Raw genomic sequence first — 25,582 nt, forward strand, 5'->3', positions numbered from 1 at the left:
GTTCTCAAGGTGGTGAGGCAGCGGGGACCTAGGCGGGACTGGACGTTGGGCACCGCGTCTCCTCCGACGGCGCAACAGTGGGACCGATCCTCCCGGGGCAAAGAGTTTCTTTGGCCAAAGCGGGTAACGAGCGCGAGGGGTGGGGGGAGGCCCGCGAGAGGCCCGGCGGCGTCCCGCCGTTTGCCGGCTGGAGCCGGCCCCAGTTCCCCGCAGCCGCTCAAGCCCGGTGGAGCCCACTCGCGGCCGCCCGTCAGCCGCCGCCTCACCTGCCAGGCACCCGGCGGCTGCCCAATCAGCGGGGGTCGCTCGGCCACGGCTGCCATGTTCTCCGCTCCGCGCTGCCAATCAGCCTCGCGGCGGCCAATGGGCGGTCCGGCCGGGGGTCAGGTGACCGCGGGCCAGCTGGCTCCCCATTGGCGCGCGCCGCGCGCCTCCCGCTCGGTTTATGTGCGAGGAGTGAGTGATTGACTTTATCAGTCCAAGGACATTACTCTGGAGGCGAAGAGGCTGGGACTCGCGCGGCGAGCGGCAAGCGGCGAGTACCGAGCCTGCCTACTGCCCGCTGCCCGCCGGCCGGCCGCTAGCCGGTTCCGCCACTAGGCGCAGCCCAGCCCAGAGGCGGGTACCCAGGGAGCCTCCTGGCCCTGCGGTTCTGTGCACTCGGAGAGAGGAGGGGTGCCCGGGACAGGATTGGCAAACTCCGCCCTCTACTTACTATTTTGCTTATTTTTCTTTGTGCGCGCCTGTTAGTTTGTTAAACCAGATCTAGTCCCAGAGTCTTTTCTCCTCCCTCCTCCCCCCCCAACACCCCCTCCCTGCTCTTTCTTCCCCTCCTCCCTCCTACCCCTCTGCAGGAGACTCGCAGTGACGGAAAGTTGCAGCCCCTGGTAGCGCCTTGGGGGTCTCCCGGCAGTGTCCAACCGCCGCCACCCCTTTCCGACTACGGCACTTCGGAGATCTCCTCCTTCGCCGATACCCTCTCTCATTTCGGCCGGATCGCCTGTGCCCAGAACGTCCCACCCATGACGATGCTCCTGGACGGAGGCCCGCAGTTCCCTGGGCTGGGAGTGGGCAGCTTCGGCGCGCCGCGCCACCACGAGATGCCCAACCGTGAGCCGGCAGGCATGGGGCTGAATCCCTTCGGGGACACAACCCACGCCGCCGCCGCTGCCGCCGCCGCTGCCTTCAAGCTGAGCCCTGCCGCGGCGCACGATCTATCTTCAGGCCAGAGCTCGGCTTTCACGCCGCAGGGTTCGGGCTACGCCAACGCCCTGGGCCACCATCACCACCACCACCACCATCATCACCACGCCAGCCAGGTGCCCAGCTACGGCGGCGCTGCCTCTGCCGCCTTCAACTCAACGCGCGACTTTCTGTTCCGCCAGCGCAGCTCCGGGCTCAGTGAGGCGGCCTCGGGTGGCGGGCAGCACGGGCTCTTCGCCGGCTCGGCGAGCAGCCTGCATGCTCCACCTGGCATCCCCGAGCCCCCTGGCTACTTGCTCTTTCCTGGGCTGCATGAGCAGGGCGCTGGGCACCCGTCGCCCACAGGGCACGTGGACAACAACCAGGTCCACCTGGGGCTGCGTGGGGAGCTGTTCGGCCGTGCTGACCCATACCGCCCAGTGGCCAGCCCGCGCACGGACCCCTACGCGGCCGGCGCGCAGTTTCCTAACTACAGCCCCATGAACATGAACATGGGCGTGAACGTGGCGGCCCACCACGGGCCCGGCGCCTTCTTCCGTTATATGCGGCAGCCCATCAAGCAGGAGCTGTCGTGCAAGTGGATCGACGAGGCTCAGCTGAGCCGGCCCAAGAAAAGCTGCGACCGGACCTTCAGCACCATGCATGAGCTGGTGACACATGTCACCATGGAGCATGTGGGGGGCCCGGAGCAGAACAACCACGTCTGCTACTGGGAGGAGTGCCCCCGGGAGGGCAAGTCTTTCAAGGCGAAGTACAAACTGGTCAACCACATCCGAGTGCACACGGGCGAGAAGCCCTTCCCATGCCCCTTCCCGGGCTGCGGGAAGATCTTTGCCCGTTCTGAGAACCTCAAGATCCATAAGAGAACCCACACAGGTAAGGGAAAAAGCAGGCGGGCGTGGGTTCCACTGGCGATACCCCGTCACGCAACGGACTTAACAGCGCGAGGGAGAGAGGTGGCGGCCAGGGAAAGGGGCGACGCCCCGCAACGGCCGCTCGAAAAAGAAGCGCTGTCAGTGACCCTCCACCCCTAGCCCTCCCCGTCCCGTGGCGCCTTTGCCGAGTTCTAACTTCCCGGGCAGACTGCTCTGCGGTCTCAGGAACTAATTGGGACCTTCTCGCGCCCAGGAACAAACTGGCGCCTCCTCTTTTTGTCTCCCTTTCTGGGTTACGGTGAAGGGACTCCGAATGTGTTGAGAGCATATTGCTTACAAGCGACTTAGCTCTCGGCACACATTCGTGGAAGGCAACCATAGAAATGCTAATGAAAACTAACTTTCGGTTACTTCCGCTCTTTTTTACACTTGATTGGCACATCTCCTAATTAAATGACTGATACTTTTGTCAAACTATTTTTATTTGGAGTTCCAGGTTCAATTCAGTCCTCCGGGAGGAAAGCTAAAGCAGTTTCGTGGGTTGTTCATAACATCTTGTAAAACTGTCTGGAGCCCCCTGGATTTTTATATATATATATATATATATATATATATATATATATATATATATATGTATATCCCCCCCCCCAAACATTAAGTACGACTACCCAGGCTTTTTAATACCGGGCTTAGCCAAACCACTGCATTTGAAAGAGGCAAATTAAAAGGTACAAAGAGGCTGAACGGGATTGTCCTGTCCGGGGCCCATTGTCCCGCCGGGCTCGGTTACATCGCCGAGGTGGTGGCGGAACGTGGCCGCGCATTGGGAGCCCTGGGTCGGGTGGGGTGGAAACACAACTTAGGGGAAACTTCGGAGGAGCCAGGGGCTTTCCCTCCTTGCAAGAACAAAGACGTGGTCAGGTTTTGGGCCTGCCCTGCCCCACCCCCGCCCCGACCACCACTCCCAAACCTAGCGGGCTCAACCTACGCTCTTCATTTCTCTCCAGGGAAAAATAGATTCTCAACAGCAGCCCCCAGTCGGCGCTCCCTCTCCGGGAAGACCGCCGGAAGCTCAGTCTCCTGCTGCTTGCCTCTGGGAAACTCCGGCACTGACCGTATTTTACCCCCTTTGGGTTTTTGCCTTTTGCAGGTGAGAAACCTTTCAAATGTGAATTTGAAGGCTGTGACAGACGCTTTGCCAACAGCAGCGACCGTAAGAAGCACATGCATGTGCATACCTCGGACAAGCCCTATATCTGCAAAGTGTGCGACAAGTCCTACACGCACCCGAGCTCCCTGCGCAAACACATGAAGGTAATTACCTCTTTATTAGCGGTCGGCGGTTTGTAAACACTCGGCCCGACGCCGGGCCGCGGAACGGAAGTGCCCGCGCTGCCCACCCTCTGTCCTCCACGTTAAATCCGATTTGCTCCAGCAGTGACACCTTGAACCCATTTTGGGGACCGGGCGGGGTGGGGGCGGGAGTGAGCAAAGTTGGGAGGGGGAGGAAGCGGAGGGAACAATCGGTTGTTTACTGGGAAGCTCTAGCCGAGCTCGCCTAGGCTTGCGGGACTGCCGTGGCCGCCTCTTCCCGACTCAGCCCGCGGTGGGAACCGAGAGTAGCCGCGCCGAACCCGGGGGTGGGTGGTTCATTCGCTCTTTGGCTTCGGATAAAACAATAGGGCCGAGGAGCGCGATCTGATTCCCACACATTTGTCTGCGACTTCGCAGCGCTCAGGGCCCCTGTGCCACCTTCTCTGTACCTGCTTTCCCAAGCCGAAACGGGCTTGATGAAACCTGGGCCCGGATTTAGTATTTTATAGGACCTCACAGTGTAACTGCTTACCCCACTCCATCCGTGGAGAAAGCATTTTTGAAGTGGCATGACCAAAACGGAGTGCTTTATTCCTTTTCCATAATACCAGTCTTCGGAGCAAAACTGGTTTTTAGCGAACATCTCCGGGTTTTCTAGACATCGGTAATATGGATTTTTTTTTTTTTTAAAGCAGCATTTTTCTTTTAAGTGGGTCACTGGGCGGTCTTGTTGTTACAGTGCTCGAATTCTGCTCTTGTTTTTGCTTGCACATTGCCAGTTGGAATTATATTCATTATAATATATACATGTTAATTTTAGGTTCATGAATCTCAAGGGTCAGATTCCTCCCCTGCTGCCAGTTCAGGCTATGAATCTTCCACTCCACCCGCTATAGCTTCTGCAAACAGTAAAGATACCACTAAAACCCCTTCTGCAGTTCAAACTAGCACCAGCCACAACCCTGGACTTCCTCCTAATTTTAACGAATGGTACGTCTGAGGACAAACACAAACCCTGTTAACTATAGAATGGACCAAATGCATTTTTAAAAGAAAACTGAGACCAATCAGATGGAAATGGAGTTTTAAGGCAAGAGGCCATATATAGGGCTACATCTTGTTAATTGCAATTGTCCAGGAAGGTTTTGGGCAAGATCCAAAAGTAGCCATGCCCTTTTCTCAGGATTAGAAAATATGTTTTGGCATTTGAAGCATTTTTTACAAAATCTTTACACTGCTTTTTCTTCCCCTTCCTCTTGCTGTCTGCGACACCCCATTCTTAAACTCCTGCAATTCATTTTAACAGTTGTCCTGTTTCTCGAGAGGAAGTTATAGAAGGCTTGTTGGTGGTGGTGATATTAAACTGATGGAAATTCTTTTTCGCCTTAGTGGTGATTGTTTAAACTCTCACAGTCTTAAAACCGTGCCAAAGTCCTGTTATGTCTTGAACTTTTCCTCAAAGCATTACACTTGTGAATGTATTTTTGTCTAATAGGGTCGAAACTGTTGTTCAGTATTTTTTTCAGGCTGAGGATGTGATGTTACTCTACACAGATTGTGACGTTTAGTATACAGTTGCCTTTTGTAATAACTTTTTTTTTTGTAAATACATATCCATTGATGCCATATTTATCGTTTGTAATTTAATTATTGCTACAAGTGCCGGGAACTGAACAATATTTATGGATAAATGTTTTCTAACAAGTTCTGTACAGCTTTTGATTATAACTGCTTTAGCATTAAAATTTTATTGTTTTGAAAGAAGAACACAATTTACAATTTTGGAACCACTGACTCCTTTCTCTTGTTTTGTAACAGCCTTCTACAAAGAGGAGATGTGAGCAAATTAAATCTTGTTTGTTGGTATTTATAACTCACTCAGATCCCTTTTTTAATTGTTAAATTATTTTTCTATTACAGTATAAATTCCTTACAGTGTCAGTTTCCATCTGGGAAGACTCTCCTTTCCTTATCTCTATCTCAGATGGTTGTTTAACTGCGAGTTTAAATGTGTTTGTCCTGGATTTTCGGCATGCAAATCAAATATTACTGATCAATTCAGTTAGTGGCCATGACATCTCAATCTTGTACTTCAAAGACTGAGAAGCTGGATTTAATCATCCCTGCCCTACATATATAAACATAAGGTAACCTAATGAATTTTATGTCCCTTAGTTCTTTATTACCTTACATAAAAATGAAAATTGCGGCAGGATGCATGTCTGTGTTTTCTATCTAGAGATCACCCATATACCTATATATGTTTGTATCTATGACTTATCTAATCTGTCTATCAATCTATCTAGTGGCTATCTATATATTTTCAAAAGATAGCTTATGTCTGAAACAGTGGTGATGAGTAAGGCCAGTTGAGCATTGCTTACTTATGGTTAAAGTGCTTCTTAAAAGAACCATAGTCCATTTACAATTTTGGAAGGCAAAGGCTGATTTGTTTGCTGTATATAGTTCATAATTATCGCAATTATCCATAACATTTATATAGCGGTGTAATAACTGCAGCAGTTCTGAAATGATGCTATGGAAAAAAATTGCAAAATATGTATTTTTAAAGTTCATGATTTGTAGGCAAAGATGTTAAGAGCATTGTTTCCATTAAAATCAATAACAATGAAAAACGGTTGTTTGCTTTGTGATGAAATGTTAACAATCCATTTAATCTTCAGTGAAGCAACTCCTTTGGACAAACAGTTCTTTTACAATGGTTATATGGAAAAGAAATTGATTGCTATTTGGGGGGGCTGGAGTGGGTAGAGTATTGAGACCTTTTTTATTAGGGTGCTGTTTGTTATTGAGCCCAATCTCTGCATGAATAACAGAAAGGTGGAGATAAGGAATTGTAAAGTATTTAGAAATGTATTGAATAGGCTTAAGTACCTCCTTTAAGGGGCAATGCTCTAGGTTTTTGGTGGCAATTTGGTATTATATATGATCATTTTCAATTCTAGAATTTTGTTTATTGTTCTTTTTGAAGAAATAAAGTCTTGGCACATCTTATTTATGTTATAACATTTTTGTATTTGGTGCCTGATTTTTTTTCATGTTCAAATAAATCAATCTGAAATTGAAATGTTTATAGAACTTCTGATGATTAAAAGAAACTTTGATTCTGTGAATTCACGCAGTTGAAGCAATCTATTTTAAGTTATCTACTGATCTTTGTCAACAGACAATTATTGACAGTTTCTAATTGCAAATTGCTTTGGAGGCTATTTTTTGTTAGTGGAGAATAATGGGGTCTTTTGCATTTTCTTCCACCAATATCCAAGCCTGAATGCCATGAACGGAGATTGGGATGACTCCACATGTGACGAGCAGGTAACCTGGTCAGTCTATCACTCCCAACCCAGACATTCCGATCTTGACCTTGACATTGAGGGTGCTGGACCAGATTCCTATTTCAGGTTTTTTCCTTCACCTCAAACCAGAGACCATTTTAAATGCTCAGCAAGTTCTCAGAAAGTATATATTCATAAGACTGGCTCTAAGTGTGTTCCATTGTGAAGTCTAAATAGTATATTTTTCTTCTGAACTGTACAATGAATTTCCATAATTTATCACTTTCTCCATGAGTTCCCTCCCCCACCCTCAATCTAACCTAACTTTAAATGGAAGTAGAGCCCTGTGTTGGGTACAAGATTCCACCAAAAATTTGCCTCCGTTTCAATTAAATGTATTAAATATCTCCTTAAGAGAGAAAGAGGAGTTTGACCTTTTCTTACTTGAAATTATTCCACCATAAAATTTTACAGGAAAGTATTCTGAGTGTCCTAAAAGGGGAAGATATCAATTAAATGAAAAACAATTATGATAACCAATATTAGGAGAATATCAAGTTTTGCCCGTGTAGATCATTACATCTAATTTGGGTATAGCATCATATTTCTCAAAATCATGTCCTCCACCCTTGTCATTTGCGGTAAAGAAAACTCCTTATTTTGATAGAAAACTTTTCACAGATTTCCCCTCTATAATCTGGCTCTGGGAGTGCACAATTACATTCTTGAATATTCAGTAAACAACCTTAGAGAGTAAGTATCCCCCCCCCCCAAAAAAAGAACTCATAAATGCTCAAGCCCGAGGCATGGGCCAGACTCTTAGTATAAATCAACTTGTTACTTTTCCTCTTGCACCTTGTAAGATCTTTGTTGAAAGTCCCTTTTTCAAAATGAGTGATTTTGCATAAGAAGATTTCCACTGTTAGGCAAAAGGGAGGTGGCTATTTCCATGCAAGACAGAAGTTTGGCCTTCATCCAGCTTCGGAAGGTTAAAGATCAGGACAGGGTCCACGCTAAGCAGGCCGGTCGATCTAAATTACTAAAGTTGGACATGAGTGAGCAGAGACCTCCACTCACAAAGCCTCCCAGGAAAAGTTGGAGTGTTCAGGACTTCCTCGCTCCTCCCCCTCCTCCCTTCTCCCAGCCTGATGTCTCTGCCTCTTCGCCCTGGCTCTCTCTCCCCCTTCAAAAAAGCTCCCTAAAACAGAGGAGCAAAGTCGAAGGGCCTCTTAACATGTAAGTTTGTGGAAGAATCGCCAGCAGCCTGCCCATCGCCTGAAGAGATTTTCCTGGCACCTAGACTGGTTTCCTCTCACAGGTTTCTGTCCCTCGAGTCCCAAGCCTCCAGTGGATCCTTGGCCCGGGCCGGGGCAGAGGCGGCGAGGCCAGGCGTTTCGGAAGTCGGGGCTCCAGCTCAGCTGTCCTCGGGCCCCTCGCGGGGGCTCCCAGGGTCCCTGTCCACACACCAAGTTCTTGCAAGTCTCTGTCGAGGCTCGGGCGGGGGGAAGGGACCTCATTTCCTAGGGTCAATTCTCTCGCGGTCTCTGCCCGCTGACCCTTTGACCTCCACCTACAGGGCCCTTGGCGGCCGTAAGCCGGCGGTCGCCCAGGCTCTGAGGACGCTTCGCGCCCCATCGCCTCCCGGCCTCATTAGGCCGGCGGGGCTGTAAAGCAGGAATCAGCCTCTGCCTAATCCGGACCTGGGGTCAATACGAGCCCAAACAATGGTGAGCTCCGAAGGCCACTGCGTAGCGCTGGCCGCAAACTTTGTGTTCAATTCAATTTTCTAAAGCGGTGGGGGTTGGGGGCAGGGAGGTATTCGTCCACCCGAAGGCCGCTTGCGGCTCCCGGGGGTCACCAGCGAACGTCCTCTCTCGCTCGGCCCCTCCGGCCTCTTCGCAGCGCGTGGGACAGTGGGGGCTGCGAGGCCCGGGAACTGGTTGTCTGCCCGCGCGGGTGCCCAGGGGCCGGCGCAAAAGGGGCCGCCCCCGTGCCGGGAACAGACTTTGAAGTGGGTTTTTAGCGCGCACGTGTGAGAGCCGGGCCAGGGCCGGAGCGGGGACCCGCTGAGAGGAAAGAGGAGGCTCCGGCCGGGACCCCAACCCCTCCCCCGCTTCCCCGTGGCTCCGGCCTTTTCAAGCCCCGGCCGGGGGCCCGTAGGCCTCCCACTCCCGCGCCCTCCCCGCGCCGCGCGCAGGCGCACACCTCGCAGCCGTCGAGTCGGATTTTGCTGCGAGGGGGTGGGGGGTAGAGTTGAAAGCGGCTTTGCAGTGCCGCGGCCTTGGTTGAGCTGGGAGGGAGGGGAGGAGAGGAGAGGGATGTGGGAAGGGGGGCTGGTTTTGGGGCGGCTTTCGAGTCGTGAACATGGCGGCCGGATGCGAACCCCCGCGGAGCGCAGCAAAGCGCAGACTACAGGCTGCCGAACTGTTATGTAGTTTAAACTCCGTTGTTATTCCTCAGCTCTGGGCGCCTCGCGGAGGAATGTAGGTCGTGGCGGTTGAGCGCAAAATTGTTAAAAAAACGGAAGCGAAGAAGTTCTTCCTGGGCGTTCTCCTGGGAAGTTGGCGTGTGCTTTTTGGGTTTGGGGTTCCCATGGGACTTGGACAAAAAACCCGCCAGAGGCCTCCCCACCCACCTGGCCCGACTTAAAACGCCCCCTCCCGGAGCTCCCATGGGTAGGGGATGCCATTTCGAGTTATCAGGCCCCGGTTGGGATTCCACAGAACCTTTGAGTCCCTAAAAATGCCCCAAGAGTGGATAGTATGTTCTCTTTCAGGACAGTGGCGAAGCCTATGAACACGTAGGCACCATTTTCCAAGAAAATGCCCCGGCTCTTCAACAGACAAGTGTGCCATTGCTAGTTCGACCCCTACACGTTGCCCAGGCTCCGTGTTCTGTATATCTCATTTAAACGTGAGCCTATGAAAATTGGCACTGTAGCTTTGGTGTGTGCCCTAACAGCTGGTGGTCTTATGTTAAGGGAAAAAAAGGCCAGAATTCCGAAAATTCAGCTTTTGCTTAACTGCCTTAATGCTGGCGTTGAAAGAACCCCTGGTAGCTCTGGGATCTCGAGCTCGTGTTTTCTCCGTAGAAAAATGCTGCAGATTCACCTTCAGATGTGTCTTTTGTGAGGGAAAAGAAAATGTAAGATTTTAAAAAGAGTAGTAATTGAACCTCAGCTCCTCTAGGAAAATAAACGGCTCGAACTCTTCCAGGTTGCGTCTTCGTGGAGACCAACGGCCAAACGGAAAAGTCAGCCCTCTTGGGGTTGTCCAGTGTCACGCATTTGGCTCCTGAAGGTGTGGGGCAGTTCCCGTGGGCCACCTTGGGAAGGGCCCCAGGTGGGTGGGCAGGTCATTAGCAAGGCTGGCCCAGATCTGGGGGGAAATCTGCAAAACAGTGCCTTTATCTGCAGAGAACAATTGATGGGGTTGTCTTTCCTCCTTTTCAGTGCACAAAGAAGACGGCTTTGGAGCAAGAATTTGGAATATGCATTTAAGTTGTCGTGCTTTGCATTGGAAACCCATGGGCAATTAAAATAAGCATGCCCTGTAGTATTTTCTGTCCTTTTCTTATGTGTGATTCCTGCAAGTCAGAGGGGGCCGGAGCCTCTTCAGTAGTTTGGAAACTTGTTTTGAAATTGCCACCAAGCCGATTTTTTTTTTTTTTTTTTCCTGTGGGTGAAGTTTCCTTCCCCGGTTCACTCACTCCCCCTTTCCCCACCCCCTCACTGGAATTGTATTGACATCTTTGAGAGATCAAAGGAAGTAAATGGTGCTTGCTGTATACTCTGTTTTTCCATACTGTAGTGTGAATCCTGAGATTTGAGCTTTTTTCTGGTTAAATCTCTTGGTACCAAAAGTGTGGAAAATAAAAAGTTCATTAACTTAAGGAAGCTTTAGCCAATGGTTAGACGGGGTTTGTCCCTTTAAGAGCTACAGAGCCCAGATTGTCTCTTAAATTGACTTTAAAGTTGAGCTAAGATGCATTGGTGGACTGTTTCCCCTGGATACCTGCGGTGTTCTTTGGGTCATTTGATATGGTAAAACCGGTTGATTTTCATAGGAGTTATGTGAATGGAATTTCTGCAAAACCGGGCTAGTGATAAATTGATAGAGCTCTTATATTTGTTTGGATGACGACTCCAAAGGGCACTGCTTTTTTACCGAGGTTTGGTTCTATCATAACCATTGAAATTTACAGCTTGGAAAACACTAACTTTGCTGGAAGCATTTGAAGCGGGGAGTGTTCAGAGTACTTGGACTAATGGTAACTTAACAGAGGAACATAAATCCTTTGAATATTAGAGAAACTCGTTTCAAAAAATCTGTTGAAACTGAAGCAAATCTCTTTCATTAACATTTAACAAACCAAGCAGTTTTGTATATTTTTAATCTGATGACAGTTCAACCTATTTACAAATCTGATGAATGGAGAGAAATGTAAGCTTTATAGTAACTATAACAATAGCTTTCACCAGATGGTATAATGTTTGATCTCTAATAGGGTGTGTGTCTTGTGTCATATGTTTTATTAAAATACAACCTGCGTCAATACCATTTGAATTTGAGGTGTTAAAAATAAAACATTCCATCGTGTTTTATTATAAACCAGAGTTTAAAACAACATATCCATGTAACATTTTATGACATTTTTTCTAAGAGGAAATGTGGCCTGTTTTGACCTATCTGCAGTTCACTTTTTGTTTTTTTGCCAGTGTTGTCCTGCTTGGTATCCGGGACAGTCTCTAATTCCTGACGAAGAACTTGATACTGACGTTGGTATGCAGCAGCCAGCCCTCCATAACACTACCTATCCTAAATGCAGGGTTAATGCCGAACCTACTGTGCAAGAAATGATTTACTGATGAGGTTTCAAAGAAAACCACATTAATTTGGATGTCTGTTACCTTGAAGTGATCATTTTAAGAGTAGTAGCTTCTTCCCTAGGTATAAAAAGACTATTTTCTTCTTTTGGTGTATTTCATCCTGTGTTGAGCAATCATTTGTGAAATGAAAAAGCAAAAAAACTCCCCCCAATTTAGGATTTATAAATGGGAAGATGGAGGTGAAGTCTGGCCTAATTCATAACCCAGTATGCATTATCTCATACATTGTGTTGACCTTGTTGAAAATCTTTTTCAAATATCAGCATTCTATATGTAGAACTAAAGTGTTTAAAACTAGAAACATGAATTGTTGTTTTGTTAATCTCATGTTTGTGTTCAGAAAGCAATACCCAGGATCCCTTCAATTTTTGTTGGACTTAAATAAAACCATTTAAATTATTTTTGTGATTATTGTTTTATTAAAATGACAGTAGCCCCTAAATAACTTTGATTAACCTGTTGACTTGGGACAATTTATGTTCAATTCACATTTTTCACGATATAGCTGGGCTTTCACTAGGCAATAAATGGGGGTGGGGGGGGAACCCGCCGAACAAACCACAAACAACTGTTTTGAACTCACAGTGTTTTCCCAGAGGGGTTCAAGGCCAGGTACTGGGAAGACCAGGGGAAGAATTCAGAGTCAAGGATTGATAGGGGTGATTAGGAGGAATGAAAGGATGCAGGAGCTTGGAGGGAAAAAAAAGAGCATTTGAACACCAATATTTGGGTGAGAAAGAGAGGGAAAGATAAAGCTGAAGATAACCTGAAAGGTGAAAAGAGTGCCTCTGTGGCATCCAGGGAGGAGACACTGCAACATTACATGTATATTATTCAGAAGCGCTGAAGTGGTTTTTGGGGCAGACAACTTGGCACAACCATTGATTAGAACACTTAGAGAATCATGGAATATAGGTGTTATTAAAACACAAGTTGTCATTAATTAACTGTAATGTTAGAGAAGATGAAGGCACTACAGAAGAATTATTGGAACTCCAGATACTTGATTTCTCATTTTAAATTTAACATCTATAATCTAATGTAATCTGTGAATGACTATCATTCTATTTATTTGGCATGATTATGCGATGATGAAGTATTGTAAAATTGCAGCCTGATAGAGTATATTACTATTATTCTTTAGATCCAGTTTCATTGAAATTTTTGGTAAGTAGACTGATGATAGCATAATTTTTTAGTAGTAGGAAACATGCTCATCTCCCTGTGATTCCAATTGTTCATTTACATCAAGAATAATAGAAAAGGCCAGGACAAGGAAGCCTATGATTCTTTGACTCTCAGCTTCCTAACGCCTGACATTTTCTATGCCCCATAACAATGTTGGTAAAATTTTTGTGTTTTGTTTTGTTTTTAAGAACAAGAACTGTGTTCTTTCAGACAGGCAGTGGAGTATAATAATGGGATTGTTGAAAAAGCCCTAGGAAAGGTAAGCTACAGAGTTGTTCATGAGCCAGCTGCACTGTGATAATACCTCCTAGGGTTGTTCTATGGACTAAACAAGAAAATGTCCATAAAGAGCCTGTCACGGAGTAGTCCCTGAACAAATGATGCCTTCTTTCCCCCTTGCAGGTAGTTATTGTTTTGTTGCTTTGGGGTAGTTTCCTATTTTTACTATTATAGAATATTTTACTAAAAACATATAGTGGTTTGTACTGCATTGCAAATTTAATAGTTTTCAGAAAGTAGATGGAGATTTGTGGCATGTAAGAAATACTGCATTTCATAAGCATAATCACTAGATCAGGCATATGGGTTTATGAACATAGCTATGAATATTTAAACACATAAAATTAAAATGTTATTAAATGCCTGTTGTTCATTATCTTCCAATGAAAACACTTATTCTTAGATAAAAATAAGCTGTGTACTTAAAATCTGTAAACATAGTAATTTAATGGTTTGGTTTTAATTGAATAAAATTTTTACTTTAGTCAACAGCTTGATTCTTATATTAAAATTCAGTGACAATTTTACAATGTGAAAGTTGATATTCACATATAACAAAAAGATTAAATCTATGTCTTAAATTATTCAGTTTCCCCTTACCAAATTTATGATCATATTATGTAGTTGTGACTATAGAGTAATGAGACTGATTTTCTCTGGAGCTTGGAAGCTAGCCCTGAACACAGTTCCCAGTGAGGAGTCCTGAAATGTTTTGACCAATGTCAGCATCCTTCAAATAAGTTTATGGATTCTATGGGTGATGGATTCACTTAAGATAACAACAACAACAAAACAGACAACAACCACTAGTCTTACTACTTTACAGCCATACTTTTGGTTTTATTATGTTGTAAAGGTTACTCTGATTTTATATTATGTTAATAAACTGAGGCTTGACTGAAAGACAGCGTAGAAATGCTCTACTACAGCATTATAGAATTTTGTTTTCAATTGTAAGTCTATTTATACAGAAAAACAAAACAAAACCACCAACACACAGCTCTTCCTGAGTGAGCTATCTGAGTGGCAAGTGTTTCTTTCCTTCCCACTGATTTTGGAAACTTGGGGCTTCCCAGAGAAGCTGTACTGCTAAATAACATGGGCTGTTTTACGGAGGCCTGGGAGGCTTTTTTTCACTGGTTTATCGGCTTTGTCTAACTCTTTCTTCCTGACTCTCTCATATTTACCCTGCCCAATTAAACATGAAGGTCAGCCTTGTAAAATTTATTTTTCGAGGCTGAGTGTGGTGACTCACACCTGTAATCCCAGCACTTTGGGAGGCCGAGGCGGGTGGATCACCTGAGGTCAGGAGTTCGAGACCAGCCTGGGCAACATGGTGAAACCCTGTCTCTATGAAAAATGCAAAAAATTAGCTGGGTGTGGTGGTGCATGCCTTTAATCCCAGCTATTCAGGAGGCTGAGGCAGGAGAATTGATTGAACCCAGGAGGTGGAGGTTGCAGTGAGCCAAGATCGCACCACTGCAGTCCAGCATGGCGATAGAGCGAGACTCAAAAAAAAAAAACAAACAAAAAAAACCCTTTTTAGATTTTTATTCATTTATTTTTATTTTTTGAGATGGAATTTCCCTCTTGTTCCTCAGGCTGGGGTGCAATAGGGCGATTTCGGCTCACCGCAACCTCTTCCTCCCAAGTTCAAGCAATTCTCCTGCCTCAGCCTCCTGAGTAGCTGGGATTACAGGCATGCGACATCATGGCCGGCTAATTTTGTATTTTTCGTAGATACAGGGTTTCTCCATGTTGGTCAGGCTGGTCTCAAACTCCCGACCTCAGGTGATCTGCCCGCCTCAGCCTCCCAAAGTGCTGGGATTACAGGCATGAGCCACCACTCCCAGCCAAAAGTCCTTTAAAAAAAAAAAATTAGGTCATCAGAAACTTCATTGGTGAGGCCGGGCGCAGTGGCCCACACCTGTAATCCCAGCACTTTGGGAGACCAAGGTGGGCGGATCACGAGGTCAGGAGATCGAGACCATCCTGGCTAACACAGTGAAACCCCATCTCTACTAAAAATACAAAAAATTAGCCGGGCGTGGTGGCGGGTGCCTGTAGTCCCAGCTACTCAGGAGGCTGAAGCAGGAGAATGGCATGAACCCAGGAGGTGGAGCTTGCAGTGAGCCGAGATCGCGCCACTGCACTCCAGCCTGGGCGACAGAGCAAGACTCTGTCTCAGAAAAAAAAAAAAAAAAAAAGAAAGAAAGAAACTTCATTGGTGAAATAAGCAAAATGAGTATGCTAACAATTCCCTCTGTAATGTCCCAGAGTCAACCATAGAAGGCTATTTGTGGTACAAATAAATCAATGCATTGATATAAATCCAGTATAAATGAATTGTTTACAAATGATTCACTAATGTTACCCAGCCAGAACTTACACAGAAAAACTACACTCATATCTTTTTTGTGAAGCACCAAGAGAGTATGTAATTGGTTGGCCAGCTGATATTTCTTTGGAGACCTCACTATGCTTTACAAAAAATATTTAGCTACTCTGAGATGTGACGTCTTATTGGCCGTGATGATAACCAAAAACAGAAGGTGTTTCATTAACTTCTGGCCAATGACATATTAAATGAAGATGCTCAGTTGAGCAGCATCAGTGATTTCAATTGACTCATCAATCGCTAGTATCTAGCTGCCATCATGTTTCACTTTGCTAACAAGCTGATATCCCACATCTGATGCCAACAACTCAGGTCCTTCAAACAAATGACATGTTTGATAAAGAAATCTTTTCAAAATCATTATGCACTTCAGCATTTGTCTTTTCTTCTAGCACAGCATCTGTGCATCTGTTCCATCAGGCGTCTATTCCTTGATCATTTCTGAGCCTTCCATGATTTTTGAGCCTGATTTGCTGGTGTCTCAGGAATGAGAAATGAAGCTTCTTCCATTGAATATTATGTTATTGAACACTGAAACACAATCTTTATGTCCAAGGTTTTAGATTTAATCTTGTGGATGAGACTGCAGGGAAGCATTATCACAGGCTTTCTGATAAGACAATGTTGTGAAGGAAATTGAGTTGGGGGGAGAACAAAGTCCTGATTTAGGAATAACATTAAGGACATATTTTTGTTTGGTTGGTTTTGGTATGGATTCTTGAAACTTCACACCGCTTTCAGCACTGTAAAGCTTCCGAGTTTTAAAGCATCTCTGAAACATTGAAATGAAAAGTCACATGATCCAACTGGTAAAAATGGATACAATTCATTCTTTAGTGAGCCCTACTTAACTATATAATTTGCTCATATGCATTAAATTGAGGAAGTCTTCATCTCTAGTTTGCATATATCTGGATTGCATGCAACTGTCTCCACTAGATTCCTTGTAATTGCATACTGACTAATGGTGTGATACAGCTATTTTAACACTGAATTTAAGCCCAAATACTGCTATTAACAGTGTAATCACTTTGATTAAGTGAATAATTGAAATATAATACTTCAAAATCAGAATGCAGGACAGTAACTACTTCCCTATTTTATTTTTATTTTTAATTTTTTTTAAGATATGGGCTCTTGCTCTGTTGCCCAGGCTGGAATGCAGCAACCTGATCATAGCTCACTGCAGCTTCAAACTCCTGGGTTCAAGTGATCCTTCTACCTCAGCCTTCCAAGCAGCTGGGACTATAGGCATGTACCACTATGCCCAGCTACATTTCTAATTTTTTGTAGAGAACGGGGCCTTGCTGTATTGCCCAGGCTGGTCTCAAACTCCTGGTCTCAAGCTCTCCTCCTGCCTTGGACTCCCAAAATGCTGGGATTCAAGGCGTGAGCCACTGCATCCGGCCCTCACTTCTCAATTTTTTTTTTTTTTTAAAGAAAAGTCTAGGCATACCTTTGAATTCATAAATAAACCAGTATAGTTTTATATTGGGGAAACACTAAATCAGAAAATAAAATAAATTGTAATTGATAAATACCAAATCTTGATACCCAATAAATATTTTATCAAATCTATATTTCTTTCTTTAACACTTCTTTTAAGTGTTATAAATTTAGCATCCATATATAGTATAAATAGGTTAATTAAAATCAAATCACTGGCTAGGTGCGGTGGCTCACGCCTGTAATCACAGCACTTTGGGAGGCTGAGGCGGGCAGATCACAAAGTCAGGAGATCAAGACCATCTTGGCTAACACGGTGAAACCCCATCTCTACTAAAAATACAAACAATTAGCCGGGCATGGTGGTGGGCGCCTGTAGTCCCAGCTACTCAGGAGGCTGAGGCAGGAGAATGAGGTGAACCCAGGAGGCGGAGCTTGCAGTGAGCCGAGATCGCGCCACTGCACTCCAGCCTGGGCGACAGAGAAGACTCCATCTCAAAAAATAAAATAAAATAAAATAAAATAAAATAAAATCACATTGGAAAGGTAATTGTGCAGTTTTTGTTTTGTTTTGTTTTTGAGTTGGAGTCTCACTCTATTGCCCAGGCTGTATAGTACAGTAGCACAATCTCAACTCACTGCAACCTCCGCCTCCTGGGTTCACGCGATTCTCCTACTTCAGCCTCCCAAGTAGCTGGGATTACAGGCATGCACCACCATGCCAGACTAATTTTTGTATTTTTTAGTAGAGACAGGGTTTCACCATGTTGGCCAGGCTGGTCTCGAACCCCTGACCTTAGGTGATCCACCCTCCTTGGCCTCCCAAAGTGCTAGCATTACAGGCATGAGCCACTGCGCCCAGCTGTGTGCAGCTGTTTTTAATTTGCATTCATTTCTTTCAATGTATGGCCTCTGGCATTTTTTTGTTGGGATTGGGAGAGAGTTGATTCTGTAGCTTGCACTAACTGAAACTTATTTGGTGCATATATAGTGTTCGATAAAGGACCTGCGGCTATGTGTGCACAAATATGCATTAGTTTAGATTAAAAGTACATGTTAGGCAGGGCACGGTGGCTCATGCCTGTAATTTCAGCACTTTGGGAAGCCAAGGTGGGTGGATCACCTGAGGTCAGGAGTTGGAGATCAGCCTGACCAACATAGTGAAACCCTGTCTCTACTAAAAAATACAAAATAAGCTGGGTGTGGTGGTGCATGCCTGTAATCCCAGCTACTCGAGAGGCCGAGACAGGAGAATCGCTTGAACCTGGTAGGCAGAGGTTGCAGTGAGCTGAGACTGTGCCACTGCACTCCAGCCTGGGCAACAGAGTGAAACTCCGTTCCCCCCGCTACTGCCCACCCCCAAAAAAGTACATGTTAACCACAGTCTGGCATTCAAAACTGGAGTCTATGGTAGAATCAGGAGAGAGGATTCCTGAGCTAAAGCAGACAATAAAACCCATTTCTTCAGTGCTAGAAAAATATTACAATTGCCATGCTAAGTGTATATTGAGTGACTCCAATATTTATGTCTGATCTAAATATGTGTTGTCTAGAATGAAAGAAGCAGAGATCCTCATTGATCCTCAAGTTGAACTTTAGCCTCAAGCTTGCATGGTGTGTAGGCCTATTTTTCTTTTCTGATGTCATGGACTTTCCCTGTCTCTTAAATGATTAAATTCATGGCACAACCTGAAAACTATTCCAGGAACTTCTTTAGTTTAAGCTTTGAGAATATTCTCAGGCCAGATTTTCACTGCATTCCTCTTTGACTTCATTAGGCATTCTAAAACTCAGAGGGTAGCTATATCTAATTGAATCCAAAACTTCAGTCATTTCAGAAAACATTGAATATTAATCATGAAGTTGTTGTGTATATTTCAACTAGTTAATTCATTCAATCGACTGGTTGTTCTGGTATTGTGTAGAGATAACTGTATTTCTATGGGCAAAACAAAGTAGAGAGTCAGGGAACTATTCAGATAGTTCGGTGTTAAAAAAAAAAAAGTGTGAATTTCACACCGACTATGTGCCTGGTTTGTCATAATGTCCACCAATAAATGAGTGTTGAATAAATGCATAAATAACTCAAAGTTAGTTTTCATTCAATATACTATGTATTTTAATTGCCATTTTATTTTTGCTTATTTAGATATTTCCTCAGAATTATGATGGTCACAGTTTAGCTTGACGTATGGGTAGTGACTTGTAGCAAAATTTCTTAGACCCGGCTCAGTAGCAGGGCATGAGGATCTTCCTTTTATTAATTGATTTTTGTTTTTGAGATGGGGCCTTGCTATGTTGCCCAGGCTGGACTTTTTTTTGAGGTGGAGTCTCGCTCTTTCACCCAGACTGGAGTGCAGTGGTACTATCTCTGCTCACTGCCATCTCCATCTACTCCCCAGGGTTCAAGCAATTCTCCTGCCTCAGCCTCCCAAGTAGCTTGAATTACAGGCGCCCACCACTACGCTTGGCTAATTTTTGTATTTTTAGTGGAGACGGGGTTTCACCATCTTGGCCAGGCTGGTCTCGAACTACTGATCTCGGGTGATCCGCCCCCCTAGGCCTCCCAAAGTGCTGGGATTACAGGTGTGAGCCATCGCGCCCGGCTCCCAGGCTGGACTTTAACTCCTCCTCTCGAGCGATCCTCCTGCCTCAGCCTGCCAAGTAGCTGGGATTACAGGCATGTGCCACTGTGCCCAGCAGGATCTTCCTTTTCGATAATAGTTCCAGGTGAATCTGATATAGATATATGTTTTAGAATTGTTTTTTAGAGAATGACAAAAATAAAAACTCTTGATACTCTTTCCTACCAATGTATGTACTTGTTCACCCGTGGTCTTTTAAGACTCAGTATATAAAAATAGCCCGCTTAGTTAAAAAAAACCCAAATCACTTTTGTTTAAGGCAAAGTTGTTTTGTTTTGTTGTGTTTTGTTTTCCACTGTGGACATCTCAAGTCTCTTTACTTAATTTTGCCAACGTAGAGCTGCCAACAATTCAGAGACACATAGATGTAGATCTGAGGATAAATTCGTATCTACAAAGCAGGGGGTAGATTCCTCAGCATGTGTTTGTTTGATTTAACATTTAACTTAAATGCAAAACCCAAGCCTTTTTGTATTTCTGGTATTTCCCATTCATTATGCCAAAAGTCCTCCTTCAGGTTTCCACAGCTTTCTGTGTCGATGATCATGACATATTAAAAACGGTAACATTATAAATACTGTGCTGTCTTAAGAATTTCTAGCACTTCCTGAATCGGAAAATAATGCCCTTGCTTTTTGTATAATGAGAGAGAACAATAATTCTTTCACCTTCCCTATACTTCTATTAGACAGATATTACAACAACGTAAGTTGGAAGGAAAAACCAATTCTTATATTAAAGAAAATACCTGCTTGAATGCAGCACGTAGAGATTCTTAGTTCATCTGCATTTTGTAAGCAATAGAGTGCTTTCTGCTGAGTCTTTTCAATACAGGCAGTTGCAACTAATAATGAATTATGTTCCAAAATTTCCTTTTTAAATTTTAGCTTATTGTAAACTCACCATTTATTTTTCCATAGAATCAGTGACAGTCAGGACTCCTGGATGACCTCACAGAAAGTTTATTTTATTCTTCTCTATTTTGACTTTAACTCACAAGGTAGTCAGATGATGGTATCACAATAAAGTGTTTGGTGAGTCAACTACAGATGCCAAGGTACACCTTGGCTCTCTCCTTCCCCAGATGCCCAGATGAAATGGGGACAGTAATGGTGGAGGTAGCAAAAGAGACCACCTCCTCTTCTTCTGTCTCTCCTTCTTTCTTAATATCCTTGGGGTTTGGATAAAACTGGGGAGAGCCCCAAAATAATTGTAGCATGCCTTGAACTGGGTTTTGACATAGAGTCCGGTTTGTAACTGCAGGCAGGGAGTGAAGAAAGGGAATCTTTTGGCATATCTGTTGGTATTTGTAAGGCAATGCCTTTGTAAGGCAGCATCTTCTCTTTTCCGAACCATCCGCTCCCTGCTCTTTTTCTATTTTGCTTTGAAAAGCTCTCTTATCTCAGTTTAAAGCTTTGGTCTCCAAGTCAGATGCAAAGTAAACCAACCAAATCTACGCAGTTACATAATAACGAAAGAGTGAGGGGAAAGTATTTCAGCAGCAATCAATTATTTTTCACTCCCAAAAAGGAAATGTACCCTTGACTTCGTTTTTATATTTTTAACACTAACCAATTATTTTTTTACTACCCAAACCAACAACTGTACCCTCAACTTTGTGTTTGTATTTTTGTCCCATGTGCTCTCAAAACATGCACATTTCCTGCAAACAGCATGTTAATTTATATCAAGCCTTTTCGATCTTGAGGACAAAGTACAATAATGTTTATATAAATAATGTTTGCAAAAAAGAATTGTATAAAATCAGAAAGAAAACCCTATTTTTGTCTCGGCTTCTGGCTTTTTTAGATCTTAAAAAAAGAGTTACCATTTCCTGAGAACTTTTTGAGTGCATTATTTACTTAAATGTCAAGTTTGCTAAATCCAGCTCATCTAATAAATGAAGATCAACCTGTAACATTTTTAGTTGTGTGGTTCTTAATTTTAGGCTAATTCTGTAAATCTTCCAACTTGTTATACCCTTTTTAGTACTGAGTTTTGTGTTTTCCGAAATCAGATTTTCTCCTAAAGGTGTCAGAACAATTTTAATGAAGCAAATAATGAAATAAATAGAATAAATTTGCAACAAATTGCAGTAAATGTCATTTAACACCAACCTGATGATAGAACACAGGTATGACAAACCAAGGCCTTTCTAATAGCTTTGGAACACATCTTTAAATTCTTACAGATCAAGAATGCAGTTGAAAAGCCACCCTTCCAGTCTGCTGTTATGAAATCTGGTCACTTGGATTCTGGAGAGGATTAGGGAGGTAGCTGATTGCTAATATTGTAAACTGGCCCCCTTCTTAGTGGCACTGCCTCCATGTAGTTTTCATTGGCAGTTTGTGAACTTCCCTGGATTTTTAAAGACTCTCCTTATTGTTCCATAAAATGCAGTTTCCTTTGTCTTTTCAGTTCCTTTTCTGCTGTTTTCAGAATAGGGCTTAAAAGTAAGATAAAAGGCCTGATACTTTCCATCATAAAAAGTTGTAATGACAGGTCTCACTAATTAAAGTGTAACAATGGGAAGATTAGCCTTTCAGTTAGCTTTGTGTTGAATCTATACAGTATTTTCAAAAGCCCTAACTCGGAACATATTGGAGTATAGCATCTTTAAAATATAAACATTCACACATGGATTTGATTATAATACACACACCAAATAGAGGCACGGTACTGGTAGGGCTTCCATAATGAAGGAAACTTCCCATTTCACTTTTTGTGGTGCTAACCATTCTACTACAGAAATAGGAAAGACCACAGGGAGAATTGGAGGGGCATATTGTGGAACCAGGCCTCTTGCTAATTATGAATGGTGGGGATTTCTTTGGATTCCTTAGTATCAGAGAATTTAAGTAGAATATATGTGCTTTTTAATGCCTGTGTTTTTTTCCCTTAATGGAAAAACATGTCTTCAACCCTGTGTTAATAAAGTAATATTGCTTTCTGGTGGTGTCAGTACCACCACAATGTGCTTAATACATTATTGGATTGTTAATAATCTCAAAGGACCAAATATTTGAAGCTGTTAAAAGACACTTGATGTGTAAAACATGGTATATAGTGAGCCTTCATTATTGGGGGGTCATGATACAACATTGTCTGAATAGCATCTAACCATGCATTTTTCTGGAGATATAAATATAAAAGTAATCAAGAGAACTCTAGAAACATCCAGCTGGAGGATAGCTGAAGGGAAAGGTCAGAAAGTGAGTAGGAGAAAAATATTCTTATGTTTGCATCAGGTTGCAAAAAAAGTTTAATTTCGGTGTGTAGATAGTTTTAAATTAGTGATTAGTGCTTTGTTAAGAAAAAAATACATGCAGTTATTTTCTTTTTGTTTACACTTCCAGGTTTGGTCCAAATTCCTGACTTGAATATAAATTAAATATCTTATTTTCTATAGCATACGGCTTAAAAAAGAGGTTTTTGGTTCACACTTAGTCATCTTTAATTTCAATATTTCAGTTTTAGGCATTTATTCATGCTGAAGTGTGTGGCAGAAACAGTGGGCATGTTTTACTATATTTCAGCTCTGAAGACATGATATTGTGGCTCTGCTCCAAGTTGGAATAATCACAATTCTAACTTTTAAATGTTTGTGTTCTTTAGAAAAAAAACACGTAACAGAAGAGTCCCATCTAAGGTGATTGTAGCTCAGTCACAAGGGGAGAAAGGAGGCAAGAACTAGAAGAGACAAGAGAAAAGGAGAAAAGGGATGCAAGTCAAAGTGTGTTCATTTTGTGTAACATTAAGAGATTATCCTTTTCTTTACTTCTCTGGCTCCAGAAATTTATGTGGAAGGATTGTGTTCACATTTCTTCTCAATATTTTTATAATCAGTCCCCTTCTCTCTTGTAGGTTCACCCCATTCCTTCAAGTTCTAGTTACTGTTTTATCTGGACTATTGAAGGATTTCCCCCCTTCAGGTTCTCTCCATTCTCCTTATACCCTGCTGTCAGATTAATCTTCCTAACAGCAACACTGATCCTGTCATTTCTGTGCCCAAGAGCCTTCAAATGGCACCCCATTACTTACCAAATTAAGTACAAATTTCATAGCTTGATATGTAAGGCCCTCCTCACTTAAACTGGACCTTATTTTTGCCATATATCTTTTTTTTTTTTTTTTTTTTTGAGATGGAGTTTTGCTCTTGTTGCCTAGGCTGGAGTGCAATGGCCTGATCTCAGCTCACTGAAACCTCCACCTCCCGGGTTCAAGTGATTCTTCTGCCTCAGCCTCCCGAGTAGCTGGGATAGCAGGCGTACGCCACTATTCCTGGCTATTTTTTGTATTTTTAGTAGAGACGGGGTTTCACCATGTTGGCCAGGCTGGTCTTGAACTCCCGATCTCAGGTGATCCGCCCTCCTCGGCCTCCCAAAGTGCTGGGATTACAGGCGTGAGCCACTGCGCCCAACTAACCACATATCTTTTCACTCATCTTAGGCTCTAGTGAAAATAAACTCCTTGGACTTGGGAAGTAGGTTTTTTGTTGTTGTTGTTGTTTGTTTGCTTGTTTGTTTTTGAGACAGAGTTTCGCCCTTGTTACCCAGGCTGGAGTGCAACGATGCAATCTCACCTCACCGCAACCTGCGCCTCCTGGGTTCAAGCGATTCTCCTGCCTCAGCCTTCTAAGTAGCTGGGATTACAGGTGTGGGCCACCACACCCAGCTAATTTTTTTTAGTAGAGATGGGGTTTCTCCATGTTGGTCAGACTGGTCTTGAACTGCCGACCTCAGGTGATCCACCCACCTCAGCCTCCCAAAGGGCTGGGATTACAGGCGTGAGCCGTTGTGCCCGGCCTCGCCTCGGGAAATAGTTCAAAATAACAGTTAAGAGAACATTCTTTGGAGTCAAACAGAATTGCATCTGTGTGATCCAGCTCTGTGGCCTCAGAGACTCTATTAAACCTTTCCGAATTGCTGTTTCCTCATCGATGTAAAGAAGATAATGTCAATGCCTTCCACCATAGGGATGTTGTGAGGATTGAACAAATGTTATAAAATTCACAAACATTTTTGCGAGCAGCAGGACATTTTAGATGATTTCTATCAATCACTCAGTGGTTTCTTGTGTGACAAGCACAGATAGAGCTAGTCCTGAGGGGAATACAGAACTGGCTCAGAGATGGTCTAAGGAAGCCTCCTAAGAGATGCTCTCGTTCACACTCCTTAAGTAGATGATGATGAAATGATGGTGGTGACACATATTTATTCCCAAAGTTAAATGATAAAAGAACTGAAAGTTCAGGGCAATAATATGAAAATTGTCTCAAGGCCAGGTATGAGCAATTGCCAGGTGAACAAGATAGATACTATCTGTTGGGATTCATTGGAAGGAGACATCCTGGTGGTCTGAGGTAATTGGCAAAGGCTTCCAGGAAGAAGAGGAGTTTGAGCTGGATAGGTTTTAGATAGGAGGGTAAGTGTGAAGGGGGCTGAAAGGGACATACTTCAAGGGTAGCAAGTCCTGGCTTTATTTTGGGGGGACTCCACCTCATTAAGCTCCTTTTGTCATAAAAGCCCTCAGTCTTTTTTCAAGAGGAAACTTGCTTCGGAGGAAGATGCTAATCAATCTGTTTGGTGATGTAAATTGGGTTTAAACAAACTATTCTCCTGTAGAATTAGAGAATTTTCCTTTTTCTAAAGATGGCTTAAGCTTGGATTTGTTTTGGGGAGATGGGTGTGCCTTTTTGCCCAGGAATTTTCTTCCGATAGACATAAATGCAATGGATCTGTGGCAAGAGAGGTGTGCCTTAAGTTGCAGGAAAGGCTGTGATAAGGAACTGAGCTGCACCTGGCTTAGTGCTGGCTAGACAGATGAAGGGTGGCCTCACTTGGTATCATTTGAGATTAAATAAGTCTGCCTTTGGGAAATGGACTGTGCACTCTGGTGATTATGTGTCTGGGTCATGGTATCTGGAGATTAGGAATGGGATTTCCCACAGAAGGAAATGGAGAATTTCAGCGTCAATCTCTCTCGAGTAGGAAAGCAGGCCAACTAACTTTAGATGGGCAGGAAGGGAGGAGTTTCTCTTTTTTCCTGGA

At 43.9% G+C, this 25,582-nt stretch overlaps 1 protein-coding gene across 5 annotated transcripts; it reads left to right on the forward strand.

Moving 5' to 3' along the window:
• Window positions 1–500: 500 nt before the first annotated feature.
• ZIC3 (Zic family member 3) lies at window positions 501–11,975 on the forward strand. 5 transcript variants are annotated; one of them, XR_006695157.3, is made up of 6 exons: window positions 501–2,079; window positions 3,229–3,392; window positions 5,313–5,539; window positions 6,680–8,415; window positions 9,904–9,987; window positions 10,140–11,975. XR_006695157.3 is itself a non-coding variant. In XM_045383420.2 (4 exons), the coding sequence occupies exons 1-3, from the start codon at window positions 1,023–1,025 to the stop codon at window positions 5,493–5,495; spliced, it is 1,404 nt and encodes a 467-aa protein (XP_045239355.1). In that variant the 5' UTR covers window positions 501–1,022; the 3' UTR covers window positions 5,496–5,539; window positions 11,406–11,541. The 5 variants fall into 5 exon arrangements, 4 of the variants coding, with proteins under 4 accessions (XP_045239355.1, XP_015299806.1, XP_005594767.1 ...); XM_045383420.2 differs by lacking the exons at window positions 6,680–8,415; window positions 9,904–9,987 and having other exon boundaries at window positions 11,406–11,541; XM_015444320.3 differs by lacking the exons at window positions 5,313–5,539; window positions 6,680–8,415; window positions 9,904–9,987 and having other exon boundaries at window positions 11,406–11,975.
• Window positions 11,976–25,582: the final 13,607 nt, after the last annotated feature.

Source organism: Macaca fascicularis, chromosome X (assembly GCF_037993035.2).
Source record: "Macaca fascicularis isolate 582-1 chromosome X, T2T-MFA8v1.1".
Lineage (NCBI taxonomy): Eukaryota > Metazoa > Chordata > Mammalia > Primates > Cercopithecidae > Macaca > Macaca fascicularis.